The sequence below is a fragment of the Rattus norvegicus genome, chromosome 8 (assembly GCF_021556685.1).
Source record: "Rattus norvegicus strain SHRSP/BbbUtx chromosome 8, alternate assembly SHRSP_T2T, whole genome shotgun sequence".
Classification (NCBI taxonomy): Eukaryota; Metazoa; Chordata; class Mammalia; order Rodentia; family Muridae; genus Rattus; species Rattus norvegicus.
This window is the reverse complement of record NC_141541.1, coordinates 121,786,968-121,811,481: the sequence shown is the minus strand read 5'-3', so window position 1 is coordinate 121,811,481 and position 24,514 is coordinate 121,786,968. Positions and strand designations below refer to the sequence as shown.

At 48.8% G+C, this 24,514-nt stretch overlaps 1 protein-coding gene and 1 long non-coding RNA gene across 3 annotated transcripts; both read left to right on the top strand.

Moving 5' to 3' along the window:
• The first annotated feature begins 826 nt into the window (after positions 1 to 826).
• Crtap (cartilage associated protein) lies at positions 827 to 21,014 on the top strand. Of its 2 annotated transcripts, NM_001401203.1 has the most exon segments (7): positions 827 to 1,379; positions 4,559 to 4,708; positions 12,190 to 12,361; positions 14,891 to 15,019; positions 16,131 to 16,276; positions 18,121 to 18,204; positions 20,539 to 21,014. In NM_001401203.1, coding segments are annotated over 7 exon segments (1,212 nt in total). In that variant the 5' UTR covers positions 827 to 902; the 3' UTR covers positions 20,593 to 21,014.
• A 632-nt stretch (positions 21,015 to 21,646) lies between these two features.
• On the top strand, positions 21,647 to 23,365 carry LOC134480241 (uncharacterized). Its single transcript, XR_015628084.1, has 3 exons — positions 21,647 to 21,742; positions 22,026 to 22,065; positions 23,259 to 23,365. It is a non-coding gene; the product is annotated as an uncharacterized LOC134480241 (long non-coding RNA).
• Positions 23,366 to 24,514: the final 1,149 nt, after the last annotated feature.

The window sequence follows — 24,514 nt, the reverse complement described above, 5'->3', positions numbered from 1 at the left end:
CCCTAAGTGCCTCCTGAGATTGAAGGTCAACAGGCTTGCTACAAAGCGACTTTAGCAGCTAATCTCAAAGCTCTAAATACCTTTTGTTTTGTTTGTTTGTTTTAGACAAGGTCTCATTATGTAGCCTAGGCTACTCTGGAACTCACCGCCTCTGCCTTTTAAAAGTGCTGGGATCAAAGGTGTGCAAGTTTTCACGAAGGGATGAATATATATAAAATGATTCTATCCCTACAACTTTGCGGAGTATTTCAAAAGTGTACATAATTTTTAAAATGCTTTCTTCCTCCATAGCTCAGGCACAAATTTCTCCAGCATCCCAAGATGCAATATATCGTCAACCTGACAAGTCACACCACTGGCATTCTTACTAATTTTATCCATGCAACATCCTTTAAAACCTTAGGTAAACAAATAGCATTGCTATTCAAAGTGTGACATTTGTAAACCCGCAGCCTGTTGTGTATGGCAGACTTGGTGATTCCCTGCAGTGAGGAGGCTGGAGGATGGCAGTGAATTTGAAATCAATTTGTACTATAGAGGGAGTTTAAGGCTAGCCTGGGCAAGGAGATCAAGTCGAAAAAGAAAACGCACCCCGACCCAGGATGTGCTGAACTGGAAACTAGAGGTGCGCGGCCCATACATTCTTCAAGTGATTATAAACTTTCTTTCCTTTCAAAGATGGGGTTCCACACACCTCAGGCTGGCCTGGAATTCACTAAGGTCCTGCCCCTCCACCTCTCAGAGGCAAGGACTGAGCACCTCCCCCAGGCACGCCCATTTCGGTCCCCGGACGGGGAGGTCTGCCGGACGGGGCGGGCCACGGCCGGCGTCCCCGCCTCCCCTCCTAGGCCTGCCGCGTAGCGCATCCTGGGCTCTGGGCTCGGGTTAGCGGGCCACGCGCGATGGGGCCCCGCAGCCCTGCGGCCGCGTTGCTGGTGCTGCTGTGTGCTGGGTGCGTGCTGTCCCCCGGGCGCGCGCAGTATGAGCGCTACAGCTTCCGCAGCTTCCCCCGGGACGAGCTGATGCCGCTCGAGTCGGCCTACCGCCACGCGCTCGACCAGTACAGCGGCGAGCACTGGGCCGAGAGCGTGGGCTACCTAGAGGTGAGCCTGCGGCTGCACCGTCTGCTGCGCGACAGCGAGGCCTTCTGCCACCGCAACTGCAGCGCGGCCACGCCTGCGCCCGCGCCCGCTGGTCCCGCCAGCCCCGCCAGCCACAGGGAGCTGCGCCTCTTTGGCGGCGTGCTGCGCCGCGCGCAGTGCCTCAAGCGCTGCAAGCAGGGCCTGCCCGCCTTCCGCCAGTCGCAGCCCAGCCGCGCGGTGCTGGCTGACTTTCAGCAGCGCGAGCCCTACAAATTCCTGCAGTTCGCCTACTTCAAGGTAAGTGCGCTCGCCCCGCCCCGCGAAACCCCGCCCACTCCGGGACAGAGCCCCGCCTCGTGGAGCCCAGGTCGACGCCCCGAGTCCCGCCCACCGATCCCCTTCCGGCTGAACTTAAATCCCCGCCCTTAAGTCCCGCCCAGCTGACCCCAGCTGCCAAACCACTTCTGCCCCACCTAACCCCCCCCCAAGCAAGCCTGCAGTCCAGTTGAGCCCCGCCCACAAAGTCCCGCCCATTGCTGTCCTGGGTGCAAGACCCTCCCTTCTCTGCACAATCACCCTCTCTCAAAACTTGTCCTACCAAGCCAATCCCGACTTGCCCGAAGACCCACCTCAGCTGAGCCTCGCCCAGTTGAGCTGCCAGTTCCCAGAACCATACTTCACCTCCCAGCCTCTCCAGCTCTACCCTAGAGTCCCTCTCCACAGAGCCCTGCCCCAGGCCTGCCCCTGGGCCCTACCTCACCAAGCTTATTCCCACCCCACTCCCAGATCCCAACCTGTCCTGTTGAGCTCCCCCAACTGAGCTCACCCTGCCTCCCCCAGCCCACTGAGCCCCACCCTTGTGAGCACCCACCAGCAGCATCCCATATTGGTGGGCTTCTGCTTTAGGTCTAGCCCCACCAAGCCCAAGGATCCGCTTCGCCCCTCAACCTTGAGCATCGTTCCTTTATCCTTTGATTTTTTTTTCCCCTCACTTAGATATTTTTGTGTGCGTGCGTGTCTATCTGTATGCTTCTGTCTGTGTATACCACGTCGTATGTGTGTGGATGCCTGTGGAGGCCAGAAGAGGGCAGCAGATCCCCTTAGAGCTGGAATTAGAGGTGTTTGTGAGCCACTCAGAGCAACTGTGTGCAGGGAATAGAGAGAACCTTGAGTCCTCTGGAAGAGCAGGAAGTGCCCTTACCGACTGAGCTAAGGCTCCCGTCCCCTTCACCCAGGCTCTACCACAGAGCTCTGCCCAAGCTCTCCAAATCCTGCCCTTCCTCCTTTATTTGAGCATGAAAATTCTCATTCTCATTCTCTCTCTCTCTCTCTCTCTCTCTCTCTCTCTCTCTCTCTCTCTCTCTCTCTCTCTCTCTCTCTCTCTCTCATGTAATCTGTGCTGGCTTCACACTTGCCCCACAGCTGAGGCTGATGGTGGATCTTTATGCCTGCTTACCTCCTGTACGCCGCCTGCCCCCCCAGCTCCTGTGAAAATTGTTTGAAGCCTCTGCTGAGGTAGCAAATACGCCACAGGGTGCTCCAGCGGAGTACCCGGAACTGGAAGGAGGGCTTCGTAAACGCGGCCTGCCCTTTGGTGGCAGACTCCTCTGCTCTGGGAAGTGTGTGCAGATTCCCCAGGTTCATCTCTGCTCCAGCCCTGTCATCTAGAATTTAAGACAGATCATGGGGTTGGGGATTTGGCTCAGTGGCAGAGCGCTTGCCTAGGAAGTGCAAGGCCCTGGGTTCGGTCCCCAGCTCCGAAAAAAAGAACCAAAAAAAAAAAAAAAAAAAAAAGACAGATCATTCACTGTCTCTTCATGGCTGCTAATTCTGCCTGAGATTGCTTGCTAAAAATAGCCACAAATTGCAGCTCCCTGCCCTTTAAGTCCTTGCTCTGGGAGGTTTGAATTCCCAGTTTCTGGACAGAAAGGTGTCAGCTTGTTGGGCCTTCACGGGCCTTGGCAGAGAGAGAATTCTCAAGACCCAATTAATACTTTTTCTGGTTAAGAAAGATTTATTTTTTTATTTTTTTGCTTTTACTAATTTAGTGAACCTGTGTGCACAGGTGGGCACACGATGTGCATGTGTGACGGTCAGAAGACAGTTTGTGGGAGTCTGTTTTCTCCTAGAATGTGGGCTCCCGGCACAGCCATCCAGCTTGGTGGCAAGCACCCTTACCCACCGAGCCATCTCGCTGGCCCATGTGCTCTTCCTAGAACAAGTCTCAGGTCATTGGCTGCATTCCCAGCCTTCTCTTCTCTCCAACTGCCAGCTCAGCCTTCCCTCCCAAGTCCCACCAGCCACAGGCTGCCTCCTGCCATTCTCTGGGCATCAGCCTTGACACCTGGGAGCCTGCCTTCCCCCACCCACTTCCTCTCCACATGAAAACCTCCATTGTATGCAGATGACTTGGCTCAAGTTTAGGGGCATTCTGGTGCAGATTGGTGCCTCTCCTAATAACTGTGTTCCTGCTAGTACTGGTCAGGTAGCCAGCTCTAAACTCTGAAGCTCCTGCAGCTCCGTGGGTGAACTGTCACTAGCCTGCTTCCTGCTTCCTGGAAACAGTGCCCGCTTATAGGAGAGGCTCTACAAATATGTGTGGAGTGCATGAGTCAGAGAGAGGGAGGCAGAAGGTGCCGTGAGATCTCCGCAAACATTAACGTGTTGGTCAAGGTTCCTCCAGAAAAGATAACGTGAGGAGAATTTATTAAGACAGTTGTTTGTAGAAGTGTTCAGGGGCACACATGGGATGTTCTAATCCCCCCAGCACTAGGGCCACTCAGGGATAACCAACCCTTGGCCAGAAAGAGCAAAGGAGTGAGCCGTTACTAGAAGTTGGGAGGAGTGACCAAAGGAGAAGGCCATCTTGACAGGATCTGTGACCTTTAGTTTGGGAACACTGCAGTCAGGGGGTCGCTGTGGGGAGAGAGCCAGAAGATGAAATAGGCTACAGCTCTCCTTTTAGCTTCCCACTGGGCTCCTCGTAGGTAACCCCTGGGCCAGCCAGAGAACCTGGGATCTGCGGTCAGTGCCATTCTCCTGGGGCTTGGATGGTGCAGACAATGCAGAATAGACAGGAAAGGCACAAAGACTCGTCAGAATGGCTGGGCCAGGTCTTGAAAGTCCTTGACACGTCCTTCTTCTCTTAAGTGGAGATGTCACTTAAGTCAAGAGGGAACTGAAGGGCTCCCTGAGGAGGCTGATGCCCTAGCTCGGCTGGTAGAGTAACTGCCTGGCGTGCAGCAGGCTTTGAGCCCCATCGATGCGTAAGACTGGCTACAGTCACATGTGCTGTGATCCCTTGTCAGAAGTTCAAGGTCATCATCAGCCTGCAGGCTAGCCTGAGCTACCTAAGAGTGGGTTAAGGAAGGAAGGAGAGGGAGGGAGAGGAGAGAGAGGGGAAGGAAGAAAGAGAAGTTGCTGAAATGAACTCCCAGTCATAAAGGCTCAGTGTCTGTCTACAACTATACACTTAGGCCAATGACCTCCCGAAGGCCATCGCTGCCGCTCACACCTATCTTCTGAAACATCCTGAGGACGAGATGATGAAGAGAAACATGGAGTATTACAAGAGCTTGCCTGGAGCTGAGGACCACATTAAAGACTTGGAAACCAAGTCCTACGAGGTACTCTCTGGCTTCACCCACAGTTGGGCAGGACTCTGGGAGCAACTGATTTTTTTTTTAAATTACATTCTATTTTGTGTGTGTGTGTGTGTGTGTGTGTGTGTGTGTGTGTGTGAATGTATGTGTGTGTGAGTGTGTGTGTATGTGTATGAGTATGTGTGTGTGAGTGTGTGTGTATGTGTATGAGTATGTGTGTGTATGTGTGTGAGTGTGAGTGTGTGTATGTGTGTGTGTGAGTGTGTGTGTATGAGTGTATATGAGTATGTGTGTGAGTGTATGAGTGTGAGTATGTGTGTGTATGTGTGTGTATGTGTGTGTGTGAGTGTGTGTGTATGAGTGTATATGAGTATGTGTGAGTGTATGAGTGTGAGTATGTGTGTGTGTGTATGTGTGTGTGTGAGTGTGTGTGTATGAGTGTATATGAGTATGTGTGAGTGTATGAGTGTGAGTATGTGTGTGTATGTGTGTGTGAGTGTATGAGTGTGAGTATGTGTGTGTATGTGTGTGTATGTGTGTGTATGTATGTGTGTGAGTGTGTATGAGTGTGAGTATGTGTGTGAGTGTGTATAAGTGTGAGTATGTGTGTGAGTGTGTATGAGTGTGAGTGTGTGAGTGTGTATGAGTGTGAGTATGTGTATGTGTGAGTGTGTGTGAGTGTGTGTGAGTGTGAGTGTGTGTGTGAGTGTGTGTGTGAATGTGAGTATGTGTGTGTGGGTCAGTAGGTGTGGCATACCACTTTTGTGGCAGTCAGAGGACAATTTGTACTTATCTTTCTTGACCTTGTGGGTCTGGGGGATTGAATTCAGTTTGTCGGGCTTGACGGCAGGAGCCGTTACCCACTGAGCTATCTCCCTGGCCAGGATGCTGACATCTAAAGAACGTCGTGATGTTTTCAGTGATATCTGCTGATCTGTGACAATAGGAAACTGGGGACACACAAAATATCCATGAAGGAAAATTGGCAAATTGGGCATGGTGACTTTGCCTGTAATCGCAGCACTAGGGAGGCCTGAGGCATTGATGATTGCTGGAGGTTCAAAGCCAGGCTGGGCCACATGCGCCACCATGCTCTTTTCACTAACTGCTGATGAACTTTATGTAATTCAGTGATCTGTAACAACTTCATGTGTCATGTGACAGCTACAAAGAAGCGTGGTGAGGAATTTTTTAATCACCCTGACTGACACATTTCCTCCTGCCCCTTTGCAGTCAGGCCACTGCCATCCAGCCCCTGACTCAGAGGCTGATCCAGTTTCAGCCCCAATCCAATCTCTTCCACTTTTTCCCCTGGTCTGAATTTGATTTTATTGTCAAATACTTGCTATATTTTGAGTTGAACTGAAGAAGATTGTCTTAGGCAGAGTTTCTATTCCTACACAAACATCATGACCAAGAAGCAAGCTGGGGAGGAAAGGGTTTATTCAGCTCACACTTCCACATTGCTGTTCATCGCCAAAGGAAGTCAGGACTGAACTCAAGCAGGTCAGGAAGCAGGAGCTGATGCAGAGGCCATGGAGGGAGAGGCCATGGAAGGATGTTACTTACTGGCTCGCTTCCCCTGGCTTGCTCAGCTTGCTCTCTTATAGAACCCAAGACCACCAGCCCAGGGACGGCATCACCCACAATGGGCTGGGTCCTCCCCCTTGATCACTAGTTGAGAAAATGCCTTACAGCTGGGTCTCATGGAGGCATTTCCACAACTGAGGCTCCTTTTTCTGACACCAGCTTGTGTCAAGTTGACATACAAAACCAGCCAGTACAATTGACCCCTTGTCACCTTGACATACACATCACTATTAAGCCTCAACCCTTACTTTCTTATTCATCCCCAAGATCTAAATAACTTTGAGAGTCTCACAGTCTTTACATATTAAAAGTTCAATCCATTTAAAATGTCTAATATCTTTTAAAATTCAAAGTCTCTTAACTGTGACTCCACTAAAATACTTCAAGAGGGAAAAATATTAGGGCACAGTCACAATCAAAAGCAAAAATCAAACTCTAACTGTCCAACGTCTGGGATCCACTCACGATCTTCTAGGAAGGGCTTGGGTCACGTCTCCAGCTCTGCCCTTTGTAGCACACACCTTGTCTTCTAGGCTCCAGATGCCTGTTCCCCACTGCTGCTGCTGCTCTTGGTGGTCATCTCATGGTACTGGTGTCTCCAAAACACTGCTGTCTTCCATTGCAACTAGGCTTCACCAATAGCCTCTCACAGGCTCTCTTCATGGTGCCAAGCCTTAACTCCTTTGCATGACCCCTTCAGTCCTGGGCTATCAATTGCAACTGAGGCTGCACCTTCACCAGTGGCCTTCCATGGCCTCTCACAGTGCCCAGCCTCAGCTGCTCTTCATGACCCCTTCATGCCTTTAAAACCAGTACCACCTGGGTGACTCTTATACATGACCAAGTCCAGTCACAGCCCAAGGTACAACCTTGGCTTTCTCTGGAACACAGGCTCTTCGTGCTCTCAGAAAACACTTCCCAGAAGATTTCACCTCAGTGATGCTGGTCTCTTCTTTTTTTTTTTTTTTTTTAACGATTTTATTTAGTTTTATGTGTATATACAGAACACAAATATATAAGCCAAATATTATATCTAAAAGACAGACCTTAACAAAGATCAAACACTCCACTTTTCTTAAAGTAGAGATCACCCAGATGGGAAAATCAAGAAACACTTCAGTTAACAACAAAATATTTCATCAAACAGCGAGAGGACATTCTTTCCCTCAGAACATGGAATGTTTTCTAGGACTGATCATTTATCTCAAGAACATAAAAAAATAAAGAAAAATCCTATCACATATTCTCAGACCACAATATAATCAAATGGAAAATCAATATAAAATGGAAATGGATTAATATATGGGAACTTTAAAATATGTTTTTTTAAATTTAGAGAATACTTTATTAGTTTTTGTAATCAAACCCACGTAGATAAGACCTTACATATTTAATACAGTGTGTTACCCCTGTACAAATGGAAAAAACTTAAGTTCAACATTTCTAGACCAATATGGCTGTTAATTTCTGTACAGTGCCAACTCAACACAGTAAACGGGGATACTTTTTTCCAAAGTTGACAGCACAGCTAAAGTTTCAAAAAATTCAAATTATATATCTGTATATATATATTTATATTTATATAAAAAGACCAATAATAGCAGTGTGTTATGCAGCAACAGCTTTTCCAGGTTCTGCAGTCATCTGAACAAAACTGTAGAGACATCCAGCACACTCCATTAAAAAAAAAAAAAAGTAAAAAAACAAAACCCGAGAAAACAGCACAGTTCTGTTACTCTTGTACCTGGCACCATTTTTTTTTTTAAATTAGCTTCTCAATCATCATCTGGAAAGAAAACATTCTGAGCAACATCATTAAAAACAGCTCTGATAAAGCACGGTCACTACTACGTGTCATAAAGCAGGTACAAGCTATTTTACATCCACAGAGGTATGATACAGTACTGTCCTACATCTATAATACTAGAGGATACAATTTAAAAGGCATTATTTGAGACTTGATTCTACTTTTCCAGCAGAGGGCCCAAAGGATGGTGTGACACAGCTTTGTAAAGAAACATACTCTAGACAGGATTTCCTTTCACTAGTGGCACAGTTCTAAGGATTCATTCTCTCCATGAATGTCAGCTAAAACCGTTATTAAAAAAATGAAATATCCCTAGAACAAAACCGTATAACCACCGGATTCACATGAAGATGACCTAGTGGAGACAAGCTGGACCTCACCTTACCAACAAGCTATCAAATCTGTTATGTTTAAACAGTGAGACCTCCAAGGAAGGAGATGCCAAGTAGTGCTTCAAAGCTTCGGACCACAATCAAACACAGCATCCTTTTCAACAGAAGCAGAAGCTCATCTGAATATGCTCAAGGATGCTGACATCAACATTTAATCATCTCCTCACTCATCCAGGAAGAAGGGGAGATCAGTTACTACTGTACTTTATTGTGTTCAATCAAATCACCATGTTACAAAAATAGCAAGCTGCCATAATAAAAAATAAGGCTCCTCTATCCAGCACCAGATAGCATCATTTTACTTTCAAGCCTAGAAATTGCACACTTGTATATAAACCAACCGAAGATGAGGATTGAGAGTTCATCCTGGTGGATTTTTCCTTTGATGAATATGAAGTGTCCTTCCTTATCTTTTTTGATGACTTTTAATTGAAAATTGATTTTATTTGATATTAGAATGGCTACTCCAGCTTGCTTCTTCTGACCATTTGCTTGGAAAGTTGTTTTCCAGCCTTTCACTCTGAGGTAGTGTCTGTCTTTGTCTCTGAGGTGTGTTTCCTGTAGGCAGCAGAATGCAGGGTCCTAGTTGCGTATCCAGTTTGTTAATCTATGTCTTTTTATTGGGGAGTTGAGGCCATTGATGTTGAGAGATATTAAGGAATAGTGATTATTGCTTCCTGTTATATTCATATTTGGATGTGAGGTTATGTTTGTGTGCTTTTCTTCTCTTTGTTTTGTTGCCAAGATGATTAGTTTCTTGCTTCTTCTGAGTATAGCTTGCCTCCTTATGTTGGGCTTTACCCTTTATTATCCTTTGTAGTGCTGGATTTGTAGAAAGATATTGTGTAAATTTGGTTTTGTCATGGAATATCTTGGTTTCTCCATCTATGTTAATTGAGACTTTTGCAGGATACAGTAACCTGGGCTGGCATTTGTATTCTCTTAGGGTCTGTATGACATCTGTCCAGGATCTTCTGGCCTTCATAGTTTCTGGCGAAAAGTCTGGTGTGATTCTGATAGGTCTGCCTTTATATGTTACTTGACCTTTTTCCCTTACTGCTTTTAATATTCTTTCTTTATTTTGTGCGTTTGGTGTTTTGACAATTATGTGACGGGAGGTGTTTCTTTTCTGGTCCAATCTATTTGGAGTTCTGTAGGCTTCTTGTATGCCTATGGGTATCTCTTTTTTTAGGTTAGGGAAGTTTTCTTCTATGATTTTGTTGAAGATATTTACTGGTCCTTTGAGCTGGGAGTCTTCACTCTCTTCTATACCTATTATCCTTAGGTTTGATCTTCTCATTGAGTCCTGGATTTCCTGTATGTTTTGGACCAGTAGCTTTTTCTGCTTTACATTATCTTTGACAGTTGAGTCAATGATTTCTATGGAATCTTCTGCTCCCGAGATTCTCTCTTCCATCTCTTGTATTCTGTTGGTGAAGCTTGTATCTACAGCTCCTTGTCTTTTCTTTTGATTTTCTATGTCCAGGGTTGTTTCCATGTGTTCTTTCTTGATTGCTTCTATTTCCATTTTTAATTCCTTCAACTGTTTGATTGTGTTTTCCTGGAATTCTTTCAGGGATTTTTGTGTCTCCTCTCTATGGGTTTCTACTTGTTTATTTATGTTTTCCTGGAATTCTTTCAGGCATTTTTGCGATTCCTCTCTGTAGGCTTCTACTTGTTCTCTAAGGGAGTTCTCCACGTCTTTCTTGAAGTCCTCCAGCATCATGATCAAATACGATTTTGAAACTAGATCTTGCTTTTCTGGTGTGTTTGGATATTCCATGTTTATTTTGGTGGGAGAATTGGGCTCCGATGATGCCATGTAGTCTTGGTTTCTGTTGCTTGGGTTCCTGCGCTTGCCTCTCGCCATCAGATTATCTCTAGTGTTACTTTGTTCTGCTATTTCTGACCGTGGCTAGACTGTCCTATAAGCCTGTGTGTCAGGAGTGCTGTAGACCTGTTTTCCTGTTTTCTTTCAGCCAGTTATGGGGACAGAGTGTTCTGCTTTCGGGCGTGTATTTTTTCCTCTCTACAGGTCTTCAGCTGTTCCTGTGGGCCTGTGTCTTGAGTTCACCAGGCAGGTTTCTTGCAGGGGAAAAGTTGGTCCTACCTGTGGTTCCAAGGCTCAAGTTTGCTCGTGGGGTACTGCCTAAGTCCTCTCCGTGGCGGCAGCAACCGGGAAGATCTGCGCCGCTCTTTCCGGGAGCCTCCGTGCACCAGGGTTCCAGATGGCGTTTGGTGTTTTCCTCTGGCGTCTGGATGTGCACAGAGTGCAGTCTCTTCTGGTTTCCCAGGCGTGTCTGCCTCTCTGAAGGTTTAGCTCTCCCTCCCACGGGATTTGGGTGCAGAGAACTATTTATCCGGTCTGTTTCCTTCAGGTTCTGGCGGTGTCTCAGGCGCAGGGGTCCTGCCGCTCCTGGGCCCTCCCCTACGGGAACCCAGAGGCCTTATACAGTTGCCTCTTGGGCCAGGGATGTGGGCAGGGATGGGCAGTGTTGGTGGTCTCCTCCGCTCTGCAGCCTCAGGAGTGCCCACCTGATCAGGCGGTGAGGTCTCTCTCCCACGGGGTTTGGGAGCAGAGAGCGCTGGTCTCTTCTTAATCACCACTAATTTCTTAACTCGAGCTGACCAGCATCACTAGTCCCGGTAATGCAAAGGTTTGTTTTAGTAGTTCTGGAATCTTGTTAATCACAGCTGATTCTTCAGCCCCAGCTAACCGAAACCACAGAATCTTCACAATCAAAACAACATGGCCCCGATAAGAGTCTTCCCTCTGAAATTTCACAAGCCAGGCCTCCATCTTCTGTACTGTTCTCAACATTATCTTCGAAGCTCCTACAGAAGCTCTTAACATCCCAAATAGCTCTTCTAGCTCGAAGTTCCAAAGTCCTTCCAGAGTCCTCCCCAAAACATGGTCAGGTTGTCACAGGAATAGCCCACTATGCCGGTACCCATTTGTCTTAGTCTTAATACAATGAGATCTGTAGTCATTTGGGTTGGGGGCGTAGCTCAGTGGTAGAGTGTTTGCACACATGCACAGTGTCCTGGGTTCAGTCCCCAGCATTGTATAAAACTGGGCGTGGTGGTGCATACCTGTGAATCTAGCACACAGAAATTCAAGGTCCAGCTAGCAAGGTGGCTTAGTGGGCTGATGTGTCTTTGCTGCCAAACCTGGGGAGTGTCTTGAGTTTGATCCCCAAAACTCACAGTTTGGTAGGAGAGAACTGTCTCCTCTCAGAGGGCATCTGATCTCTACAAGTCTACATGTGGTGCACACGCACGCACTCTAAATAGAATGTAAAAGTAAATTTTTAGAAAGGAGGTAGAAGTCATCTTTAGCTACACAGGGAGTTTGAAGTCACCTTGGGCTACCTGAGATTCTGTTTTGTTTTGTTTTTTTTAAATGTGTCTGTTGTGAACACGGTCAGCAAATCTAGATCCACACACAGTGGGGCTTGGTTTGCATCTAGTCAAGAGTCATCCAGGAGGGGCTGGGGATTTAGCTCAGTGGTAGAGCGCTTGCCTAGGAAGCGCAAGGCCCTGGGTTCGGTCCCCAGCTCCGAAAAAAAGAACAAAAAAAAAAAAAAAAAAAAAAAAAAAGAGTCATCCAGGACCAGGGAACAGGGCTTGGTCAGGGTCTTGCATGGTTCTTTTGGGGAGACAGTGTGTCTCCTGTTTGCCAAGAGGGGGCTTCACCGCGTCTTCTTGCTTCGCAGAGCCTGTTTGTCCGTGCGGTGCGGGCCTACAACGGGGAGAATTGGAGGACATCCATTTCCGACATGGAGCTGGCACTTCCTGACTTCTTCAAGGCTTTTTATGAGTGCCTGGCTGCCTGTGAGGGGTCGAGGGAGATTAAGGACTTCAAGGACTTCTACCTGTCCATAGCAGGTCGGTTATGGGTGGGGCCTGTACACCAGGTGCTCGGATTGGCATCTAAGGACCCTTTTTAAAAAAGATTTATTTATTTGTTTGTTTGTTTATTATATCCAAGTACACTGCAGCTGTCTTCAGACACACCAGAAGAGGGCATCAGGTCCCATTACAGATGGTTTTGAGCCGCCATGTGGTTGCTGGGAATTGAACTCAGGACCTCTGGAAGAGCAGTCAGTGCTCTTAACCACTGAACCATCTCCCAAGCCCCTACAGTGTTTTCTTGTATTACTCATTTTCCATTGTGTGTGTGAGAGTGTGTGTGTGTGTGTGTGTGTGTGTGTGTGTGTGTGTATGCCCGTGTCTGCCACGGCACACGGGTGGAGGACGCTTTGTGGAAGTCAGTTTCTTCTTTCCACCCTGTGGGCAATGGGCTCAGGTGCCCAGGTTCGGGTACCTTTATCCCCATTGAGCTGTTTTATTTTTCATTTATTTGTTTATTTCTCTTGTGTGCATACACGCTTGCACACATGTGCCATAGTGTGCGTGTAGAGGTCAGAGGACAACTTACAGGGCCTATTCTCTCTTTGCCACATGGATCCCAGGGATCAGACTCCAGCCGTCGCGGCTTCTGCAGGTGCTCTTACCCAGTGAGCCACCATTTTAAAAGAAAGGTCCCTGGCTGCCATCTTCTGCATTTTTGGCCAGAACAGCTAGAAGTAGCTTGAGCATGTCACATGCAGACGTGTGATGTCTGCTCTTCTCTTATCGGAGGCGCTATTTATTTTTTATGGCGATGTGGGAGTTGAACCTGGGGCCTCACTCATGCTTCATAAATGTTTAACCCTGGTTACTGCTCTGTCCCTGCCCAGGGCTGTTAATTTGTAAGCATTTAGTTAAAGTGTTTTCTGCTTCTGCTGCATCAGGGTTGATCTATCGCCTCACGAGTTATATGTTAACAGCAGGGGCCCTAAGGACATCACAGTCCCTGCCTGCTTCTCCTCAGTTCCAGCTTCACCCTTGAGAAGTTTTGCTGATAGCATTTTTTTTCTATGAAAGTCACTCATGCATAAGTACCTCCCCCTGCCCCCACAGATATTACAGTCTCTTCTGGTTTTCATCTTTCCCAGTTTGTATATCCAAATTCACACACAGGACTTACGTCGTTTGGGTTTAGGGGTGCGGCTCAGTGGACTAAAGTACTCACCCAGCCCTGGGTTCGGTTCCCAGCTCTGCATTATCTGGTCCTGTGGCGCACGCCTGTTATCCCAGCACTTGGGATCACAAGGTAGAGCCAGGAGGACGAGGAGGTGGAGGCCGCCCTCTGCTAGTAGGAGTTCAAAACCAGTCTGAGCTGCATGAGACGATGTCTCAGTTTTGTTTTCTACCAACTTGACAATTAAATTGTTGTTGTTGTTGTTGTTGTTTTTTGTGGTGCTGGAGATCAAACCCAGGCCTCATGTATGTCAGGCAAGCCCTCTTCTATTGAGTTAAACCCCTAACCTTTGGTTTAAACTGTTAGAGAAATGACAATATTTACTGTAGAAGAGGAATAGTGTCTCAGCAGTGCAAGATCGCTATTCATATTAATTTATATTAATATTCTTTGCTCATTAAAACATTTTGGATCGTATTTTTTTATTTATTTTGCGTGTATATGGGGTGTAGGGAGGGGTAGCACGGTGGCTCACTTGTGGTCAGAGGACAACTTGTGGATATTGGTTCTCTCTGTCTACAATGTGGGTCCTGAGATTGATTCATGCTGGTGACCGGGCCACATGCCTGGTGCCTGGAGAAGCCAAAAGAATGTGAGGGGATCCCCTGAAACTGGAGTTACAGGTGGTTGCAAGCCACCCTGTGGTGCCAGGATCTGAACCTGGGTCCTCTAGAAGAACGGCCGGTGTTCACTGTGGAGCTATCCCTGCAGCCACGAGTTCTTTATTTTAAATGTTGAAAATTTTCCCCCTTTTACCTCCGTGTGTGTGTGTGTGTGTGTGTGTGTGTGTGTGTGTGTGTGTGTAAGGCAGGACTAGACTGAAGATAGTGACGGGGCTGAGGTTGGGCTAGTGGAAGAGCATGTGCCTAGAGTGCACGGGGCCTTGGTTTTCAGAGAGGGAGGGAGGAAGAGAGGCAGAGAGAGAGAGAGAGAGGGAGAGAGAGAGTGTTGGGGGGGGCAGAGAGAGAAAGGGAAGGAGAGAGAGAGGAGAGAGAGAGAGAGAGAGAGGGAGAGAGAGAGTGTTGGGGGGGCAGAGACAGAGAAAGGGAAGGAGAGAGAGAGAGAGAGAGAGAGGAGAGAGAGAGAGAGAGAGAGAGAGAGAGAGAGAGAGGAGAGAGAGAGTGTTGGGGGGGCAGAGACAGAGAAAGGGAAGGAGAGAGAGAGAGAGAGAGAGAGAGAGAGAGAGAGGAGAGAGAGAGTGTTGGGGGGGCAGAGACAGAGAAAGGGAAGGAGAAAGAGAGAGAGAGAGAGAGAGGGAGGGAGGGAGGGAGGAGGAGGGACACAGAGACAGACAGACCTTCTGTTCTAAGAATTTATATCTGTTTTTTCAGATCACTATGTGGAAGTTCTGGAGTGTAAGATTCATTGTGAGGAGACCCTCACCCCAGTCATAGGAGGTTACCCCGTGGAGAAATTTGTGGCTACCATCTACCACTATTTGCAGTTTGCTTACTACAAGTGTAAGTAACTCCCTGCTTTCCTGTGGTGGCTGAGAAGGTCCACCAAGGGCTGTGCTGTGCACGCAGACAGAGGCCTTGTGGCTCCTTCATTTGAACAGAGACCCTGAGCCAGGCTTCCGAGCTTGAACTCTGGGTTTTGCCTGCTATTCTCTGGGAGATTTTTGCTTTCCAGGGGTTGGAGAAATATAGTCTAAGTATAAATTATCACCTTCATCAGCCATACAGGCTGCGTGCAGGAAGAGCCTTAATGTTGTCATTATAGGAAGCAGCCACTAGGGGGCACAATTGAATCATCTTCAAATGCTAATCATGTGTCTTTGCATTATAGATTAGAAGTGGCTCTGGAAAGTACCAGAGTAAATACCTTGGGGCTTCTGTCTCATTTCTTCTTGGCCTGCTTCCCAAGACAAATGCCACTCTGTAGAATCCCCGTGTGGATGGTGATGTAGGGGGGTCCAGTTCTAAACAGGGAACCCATGTTCTCCGAAGATGGCAGGACAAGGTCACCTTTGATTCAACTATGCATGGTTTATAAAGAACTAGGGATCGAACCCAGGGCTCCATGTATGTTCAGCAAACACTTTACCAACTGAGCTACATCGCCAGCCTTTCTTCTGACTTCCAAGTCTGGTTTGGTTAGAGGAGGGCCTGCCCTCTCTGGGAACAGTAGTCCTAGCCAGATGGGACCCAGGAGCTGCATGCAGCCTCCAGCAGGAAGCCTGTAGTTAAGCAGCCTCTGTCCTCCTCAGTCCCAGTGTGGCACAGGCCTTGAGACCCACCCGTCACCTCTTGTGACACGCTCCGATTGTCTGAAGCCTCAGCGTGATCTGCGGTTTCTGCCATCCTTTTTTTTTTTTTCTTTTTTTTTTTCTTTTTCTTTTTTTTTTTTTCGGAGCTGGGGACCGAACCCAGGACCTTGCGCTTCGTAGGCAAGCGCTCTACCACTGAGCCAAATCCCCAACCCCGGTTTCTGCCATCCTTGAGGCTGCCATGGGACGTGGACTGTGCCCTGCTCACGTCCCGAGGTCTAAGGTCAAGCTTCTGGCTTCCATGGGGGTGGGCGGCATCAGGGCTGGCTCTCACCTGCCTGGCCTCTCCTCTCTGGTTCCAGTGAACGATCTGAAGAACGCAGCCCCGTGTGCCGTCAGCTACCTGCTCTTTGACCCGAATGACAAGGTCATGCAACAGAATCTCGTCTATTATCAGTACCACCGGGACAAGTGGGGCCTCTCAGATGAGCACTTCCAGCCCAGACTGGTGAGTGTCCGCACTGGGTCCGACTTACCAGTCCCCCTGCCCCTCCAGAGTCAGGCTCTGACTCTGTAGCCCTGACTGACCCAGAAGTCACTGAGTAGACCAGGCTGGCCTTGAACTCGGAGAGACCCCCTTGCTTCTGCCCCCTGAATGCTGGGATCAGAGGCATATGCCGTCACACCCTGCTTAATTTTTCTCTTATATTTTTACTTATTTGCCGTGTGTGTATGTATGTATGTGGCCCTGCACATACAGCGGCATGCAGTGGGGCCAGAGGACGACTTGTGAGAATCATTTTTCTCCTTTTATGATGTGGGTCCCAGGGATTGAACTCAAGTTGTCAGGCTTAGCAGCACCTTTACGCAATGAGCCCTCTCCAGACCCACATAGCTTTTTAAATTCCTTCTTCCAGTCCATGTATTTACTTATGGGTTTATTGTTACAAAAATAGGATTTGACTTCACATGCTGGTTTTGTAACTTTGTGTCCCCAGCATCACCCCCGCCCCCCTTTATGGTATTTGAGACCAGGAGCTTCTTATAGTCTTACATGCTCCCTCACTGAGGTACCGTCAGCCCTTGGTCTTTTTTTTTTTTTTTTTTTTTTTTGTTCTTTTTTTTTTCCGGAGCTGGGGACCGAACCCAGGGCCTTGCGCTTCCTAGGCAAGCGCTCTACCACTGAGCTAAATCCCCAACCCCCAGCCCTTGGTCTTTAAAGATAGGGTTTTGCTATCTAGCTCAGGCTGGTCTCAAATCTGCAATCTCCCTGCCTGTGCCAAGAACTGGGGTCATAGACTTTTATGAATTAAATATCACTTAATTCCTTTGATACAAATTTGAGGCTTTATACCTACTGTCAGGGGTTAATTATATGGGACTTTTTTTTTTTCTTTTTTCTTTTTTTTCGGAGCTGGGGACCGAACCCAGGGCCTTCCGCTTGCTAGGCAAGCGCTCTACCACTGAGCTAAATCCCCAACCCCTTATATGGGACTTTCAAAAACTATTTGCCACTGTCAGGCATGGTGGCATGTGACTATAATTCTAGCACTCTGGATGCAGAGGCGAGAAGGTTATCATTAAGTTTGAGGCTAGCCTGGGCTACAACACCTGTCCCAATAAAATAGTAACAAATATTTTTTTTTTCTATTCAGGAGGTTTCTTTGTATGCTGTCCTAGGTTTTCATAAATAAATCTTCCGTATCTCAATTCCTTGCTAAAGCGCGTGCGCACACACACACACACACACACACACACACACACACAGACACACACGTACATACATTTCCTCAGTTGCTATGAGTGTTTTGGTTTTGGTTTTTGACTTGTTTTGTTTAGTTTATGCTATGGGAATAAAACCCAGGACTTCATGCGCACCAGTCACATGCTCTGCCACTAACCTACATTTCCAGTGGGTTTTTTTGTTTTTGACAGCATCTCATGTAGCCCAGGCTAGCCCTGAGCTTCTCCTGCCTCCACCTTCCAAGGTCCAGGATTACATGCATTCAGCACACACTTGGCTTGTGCTGTGTTGGGGTATGGGTCCTGGGGTTTGGAGCAAGCCAGGCAAACATGACCCCAACTGAGCTTTCGGCCAGAATCTCCCCCAACCCCCGTCCCCGCCCTCCCCCCACCCCGCTTTTAAGAACCATATCATTTATATATCATAGTATTCACTTTCGTATCCCCACACTTCGGTGGCTGTGGGGTTCGTTCACACTCACAATCTTTCCTCTTGCATACTCATTAACCCTTTCACGACTTGAATGAAATCCAGGACCCTGTGCCTCTTGCTGCCAACTCTCACATGAGAAGTCTGGTCACCTGACAGTTCTCTCTCTGTCTGAACAGGAGGCAGTTCAGTTCTTTAATGTGACTACACTCCAGAAAGAACTGTATGACTTCGCTCAGGAACACCTCATGGACGACGATGAGGTAAGCTTTTGTGCTCTGCACGAGTCTGCCCAAGAGAAAACGTGACTCTTGTCTCTGCTAGAGTCACTGGAAGGCTGGATCCTCCCTCATGTAAGAAACAAAAGGGGCCCTCAAAAAGACAGCTGCTGTTAGTGTTTTAATGAAAGCCAGTGTTCTGGTGTGGAAAGCCCAGAGCTGGAAGTCCAGGCTAGACCGATGCTTTTCCTGTGGGGGAAATGTGTTTGGAATATGTGACAAGTGTGTGTGTGTGTGTGTGAGAGAGAGAGAGAGAGAGAGAGGGAGAGGGAGAGAGGGAGGGAGAGATAGAGTTGGGGACACTTGTCCCTGTGCATGTGTGGAGGTCACAAGACAGCCCTGTGGGGTCAGTCCCTACTTCTACCTTTTTGTGGGTTCCGGGGATTGAATTCAGGTCAAAGCAGAGTTGCTCACAGAACCTGGAGTTTATTTACTTGGTTCAACTGACTATGCAGCAAGCTCCCGGGATCTTCATTTCTCTGTCTGCACCCAGCGGTGAGTGACAGACCTGTGTCATTGTGCCTTGGTGCTGTGCACGTGCATACTGAGGTCCCTAAACTTGAGAATCAGGCACTTCTCCCATGGACCTGTGCTCCCGGCTTTCCCCTCCTTTTGTTTCTTCTGGAGATAAGGTCTTGCCATGTAGCCCAGGTTAGCCAAGTCCGAAGCTGTAGAGCTATAGGTGTGTCCCACCAGGCCCTTTCTTTGGTTTTATTTACATTTATTTGCTTGTTTACTTATTTGTGTGGGGAAGGGGGCAGGGGCATGCTACAGCACCATCATGGAAGTCAGAAGCAGCTTGAGGGAGTTGGTCCTCTCCTACCTTGTGGGTGCCAAGGATTGAACTCCGGACATTAGGCTCTAGAGCAAACACTTCACCCACTGAGCTGTCCCAAAGGTTGTCCCCCCACCTTCAGTTTTGAGAAATGTAGTGAGTTTTACCGGTTCTCCACTCTGAAGGCACTTATAACTCCCACCTCATTTTCCTACCAGGTTATTATAATCTGATGGGTATAAACTGTCCTCGCTCATCCTCTTCTGGGAGCTGATTTTCTGACTAGCTCTCCCTTAGCCAACCCTTTGTTTGTTTGTTTGTTTGTTTGTTTGTTTGGTGCCTGTTTGTAATGCCAGCATTTGAGAGGTCCCAGCAGATCACCAGAACTTCACCTTAGAGCTATAATGCAAGCTGGAAGCCAGCCTGTGCTACATAAGATATTGGCACCACCGCACCCCGTTTATTCATATAGTGGGGCTCAGTTTAGGACTTGGCCCATGCTTGACCCATGCATTCTTCCTCAAAGCCAGCTCCTTTCCTGACCCATCCTGACCAAGAGTGACATGGTCATTTTGTGGAGGGGTAGCCGGGCCAGGGAAAAGCCATCAGTAGAAATGTCTTATTGTTTACTTATTGAGATCTGACTGGAAGGAACTGGAAAATACTTTGTAAGAAAGCTGGGCCCTCGATGTGTTTAGAGCCGTAAGAGATGTGGGAGCTTGTTTTGCTCTGACCCATTGTATCCTGGGAGAGCCAGGAGGATGTGTTCTGAGAGATGCTGGGCCGGTCGCAGAGGCTCTCTCCCCAGCTTCGCTCTACCTCCCACTCTTCTTACCACTCTGAGTAAGTCATGGTCAGGGACGTTTCACCATGCCCATCCGCATGGCCTGTCATGGCCACTAAGGAAGAAAGCGGCAGTGTTTTATAAAATAGCAGTGACCGTGAACAGCAGTGGGTATGAAAGTTCTGTGCAAGTGAGAAAGTGGGGGCTTGGGGTATAGCTCAGTGGTATAGCATTTACCTGACATGCACAAAGCGCTGGGTTCAATCCCCAGGGCTGCCAAACTAACGAATTAATCAAGGATGCATAGGCCTGCACCTTAGGTTGGGTCTCACTCAAGAGGGTCCCAGGGAACTAGTCCCTAACATACCAACATACCTACATGGCTGTAGTGGCTTGAGAAGTGTGACTGCTGCTCAGGGTGGAAAGTACCAGAAGAATGTGTTTCTGAGGTACAACCAAGGGACCAGGAGGACGATGGAGAGAACCTGTGGAACCCTTCAGGGTATTAGCTAGACCACCTACTTGACACCAGTCATCTGTGGGGTAGCAGGCTGCTTTACAACGAGGTCACATGGGGTAGAATATAAGGCTCTGTTCTCAGGCAGAGAAACATCAGGTCATCTGGGCTCCAAGTCAGTGGAGGAACTTGCCTGGGTCCAAGCAGCCAGCCATTGGTAGCCTCTGGGAAACTCTCTTCCTGTCTCTGACGCCTTTCCTGCCCTGTGGCCTGCCTGACCGAGGTGTCTGCTGTCTCTTACAGGGAGAGGTTGTGGAGTATGTGGATGACCTGTTGGAGATGGAAGAGTCTGCTTAGTCCACAGCAGCTAAGGGACTTCTCTTCCGAGTTCCTCCTTCTTCAAGTGCCTGGGTTGTTGATACCTCACAGCTTTCCCTTCTTAAAGTAAGGGGGAAGCCACCGTCTCTCCCGACCAAGGTCAAACCTGCCTTCCCCGCAGTCACACCCATCCACTCCCCTTTCCACCTGCCTTCTCTGTATTCACACTCGTCTTCATGGTTACACGTCATCACGCCTGTCTTTCCCCTCACATGTGCCTTCCCGTTGTCCAGTCCAGCCCTCCCCATGGTCACACTTGTCTCCCCTCTGGTCCCATGTGTCTCCCCCGTGTTCAGAGAGACAGTCTTCTGTGGTCTGCTTTTTTAATCCCTGAAGAAAATCAGTATTATTTTTTAAGTAAGAAAAACACTAAAAGATGATAAATATATTTGAAGAATTCCTTTGGTCTCTCCATCCTTCCAGACGTTCCTTTATGCCACTGGTTAAGGACAGAAGATTCAGGTTAAGCTCGGAGCCTCGGATCACCTTCACTTGGCCTGGCCTGAGACCCTCCTTTCACCCACTGAGAGGCATATTGAGTAGAACACCCGAGGGTGGCCTCTGCTCAGTTCCATGGGTCTTCAGAATACATCAGGGGTTACAGTCTCATTTGATTTGGACAGTGCCGGGTTATAAGTCTCAGAGTTGGAAATGATGCTAGGGGCGGGGTCTGGTTTTCTTTATTCTCCCAAGGGGTGTGGGGTTCATTTGACTGACAGCAGAGGTCCCATGCTTAGTAACCAAAGGAAAAGCTGCTTGTGTTAGTTCCTGGTCTGGGAGCTGTAACAGAATATTTGACACAAGCAACTCACAGTAAGAGGGTGGACTCCATCATGAGATCCCGTCTGCAGGAGGCCACGGTGGTGGGAGGTCATGACAGGTGGGGAGAAAAAGGGGTGGGGGTTTAAGTGGGGAGGGTTAGAGGGAGAGGTAATGGGTGGGAGATCACAATGGTGGTGGGAGGTCACAGCAAGGGGGTGAGGTGGGGGGAGGTAACTGTGATGGGAGGTAACTGTGATGGGAGGTCATGGGTGGAGGGCGAGGGGGTAGGGGAAGAGGTAGTGGGCAGCAGGAGGTCACAGTGGCCAGAGGTCACAGCAGAGGGAGGTCATGGGAGCAGGAAGTTATGGTAGGGGTGGTGATGGGAGGAGGTAATGGGAGTGGGGTGGGCAGGAGGTCATGGGTGATAGGAGGTCATGACAAGGGGGTGGGACGGAGGGGAGGAGATAGTGGGCAGCAGGAGGTCACAGCAGAGAGATGTTGGGGTGGCAGTTGGTCACTATGGCCTCGAGAGGTGGGGAGTGGGGCAAAGGGGGTCGTTGAGGCTGCCAGAGCATCTGCAGGCAGGAAGTAGAATGCTGGCGCTGGGCTCACTTCCTCTGTTTTCCATCTGGGATCCAACCCCTGGACAGGCGCTGCTGCCAGCATTTTCAGTGGGCTTCCCCACCTCAGGTAAGATAACCTAGGATCGATCTCCCTCTCAGGCTTAGAGACCAGAGACTTGGGGGATTCTGGATCCTGTCATGTTGACCTTTGATGTTAACCACTGCCCTGCCCTCACAACTTAGAACCTTCAGGAAGAGGGATGCTCATGGTTTCGTAGGAACCGAGGCATCCTATGTGTAGGACACTGACTAGAGAAAAAGGAAGCAGGGAAGACCAGAGGTTGGAATGAGGGTGAAGTGTGGTCAGGCTGACTGAGAAGGTGAAATTAGCCTTGGGACATCAGGTCTCCGGTGCAGCGCTGGTCGATAAAAGAACACACACACACACACACACACACACACACACACACACACACACACACACGGGATTCTCGGTGCCGTGCGCTGGTCGATTAAAGAACACACACACACACACACACACACACACACACACACACACACACACACACACACACACACACGGGATTCTCGGTGCCGTGTCGCTGGTCGATTAAAGAACACACACACACACACACACACACACACACACACACACACACACACACACACACACACACACACGGGATTCTCGGTGCCGTGTCGGTGGGGGCATCGACAGCAGGGAGGCCTGTAGAGAAGCTTGGACCTGGGACCTAGGACGGAAGGCTGGGCAGCCATGTGGGTTGGAGACAGATGCCCGGGGTTCTGACAATCTGTGGAAAAGCCTTTGGGTTGCACAGAGGAGTGTTAGCTCCACAGGGGTCACTTACTGCCCTGCCGCAGGAAACCTGAGCAGTGGGGGTGGACGCAGGGTGTTGGGAGTGGGCTGCTACAGGGTCTCCCGGAGCAAGGGCTGAATCCGGAAGTGGTCAGATTCCACGCAGAATTTGAAAGCACAGACCCGGGAGCTGATAATGGGGTGTGTGTGGAATGTAAGAGGAGAAGGCTCGAGGGTGGTAGCAAAGGGTAGGCCTGAACACCGGGGAGATGATGCTCCCTCATTTACCAACGTCGGTGAGAGGCTAATACCGTCAACGTAACAGGATTTAGATGGCCTAGGAGACAAGGCTCTAGGCTTGCCTGGGAGGGAGTTTCTATGGGTAAACTGAGGTAGAAAGACCCACCCTATAACTGTGCTTGCCCGCTCTCCTGGGCTGGGATTCTGGACTGATAAAACGAGAAAGTGAGCTGGTACCAGTGTTCATCTCTCTGCTTCCTGAGGTAACTGAATGTGACCAAGGGCTACGTCCTGCTTCAGCCACCCCAGCATCTTTCCAGTGGGATGTCTGCCTGAACCAAACCCTGAAATAAACTCTTCTTCCCCTAAACTGCTTCTTGTCAGCATTTGGTCACAGGGAACAGGGAAGTGACTAATGGCAACAGTGGGCAGGGAAGGGATCTGGGGCAGAGCTGGTGGCCTGAGGTTGGTCTGAGAGGCCCAGGCTACAAACAGTGGAATCATCAGAGGGCGGAGCCTGAGGCAGGGGTACCAGTATACATGTTTTTTTTTTTTCCCCAAACAGGGATGTGTGTGGGCACATGTACACCACGGCAAGCATGTGAAGGGTCAAAGGACAGCCTTGGGTGTAGGGCTCAATGGCTACCTTGTTCACTGTTATGTACTCCAGGCTAGCTGGCCCAGGATTCTTCTACCTTTGCCTTCTTTCTCACTGAGGGAGTGCTGGGGTTATAGCGTGACTGTGGGTTTGAACTCAGGTCCTCATCATTGTGAGACAAATATGTGACCCTCTGACCATCTCCCTAGCCCCACAGATGGTTTCTTATGGGGTGCTCTCAAGGACCCCTGTGACTGCCTCTTTCAAGCACTCGTTGACAACCTTTAACAGCTAGTGACTTCTACAGAGGACAGTTCTCCTGAGGAGAAGTCGAGGGTCTGCCATAGCCAGCATGCTCAGGGTTCTGAGGTTGTGTGAGGGACTGGGAAATCCACTATTGAGTCCCTAGCATGTCAGGAACATGTGAAGCCATCAGGTGATGTAGAGATGTGCATGATGAAAGGCCGCCATGGGGAGCTGAGGGCAGAACCCAGGGCTCTCTAGGACATGGGGAAAGGCTTGAGGAGCTAGCCTTGGGCCACAGAGGGCCAGGAGGATGGGGGTCCAGAAACCTAAGACATCTTTAACTTGTGACTACTTGTTCAGTTGGGACCCTGTGTAGGAAGAAGCAGGCACAACATTTGGGAGATGATGTCCCATTATGGACTGAACACAATAAATCTTCGTATTATGGGGATTCATTGAGGAAACCCACACATGCAGGGGTAATGGTAGCTCAGGTGGTAAAACACTTGCCTTGCTGGGAGCTTGAGTTCCAGCCCCCAGAACCCATCTTGAAACACCAACAGCTGGCAAGATAGCTCAGTGGGTAGAGGTGGCGGACACTAAGCCTGACAACCTGGGTTCAGTTCCCCAGACACTCGTGGTTCCAACGGACTGTTGCAGGTCACCCTCTGACCC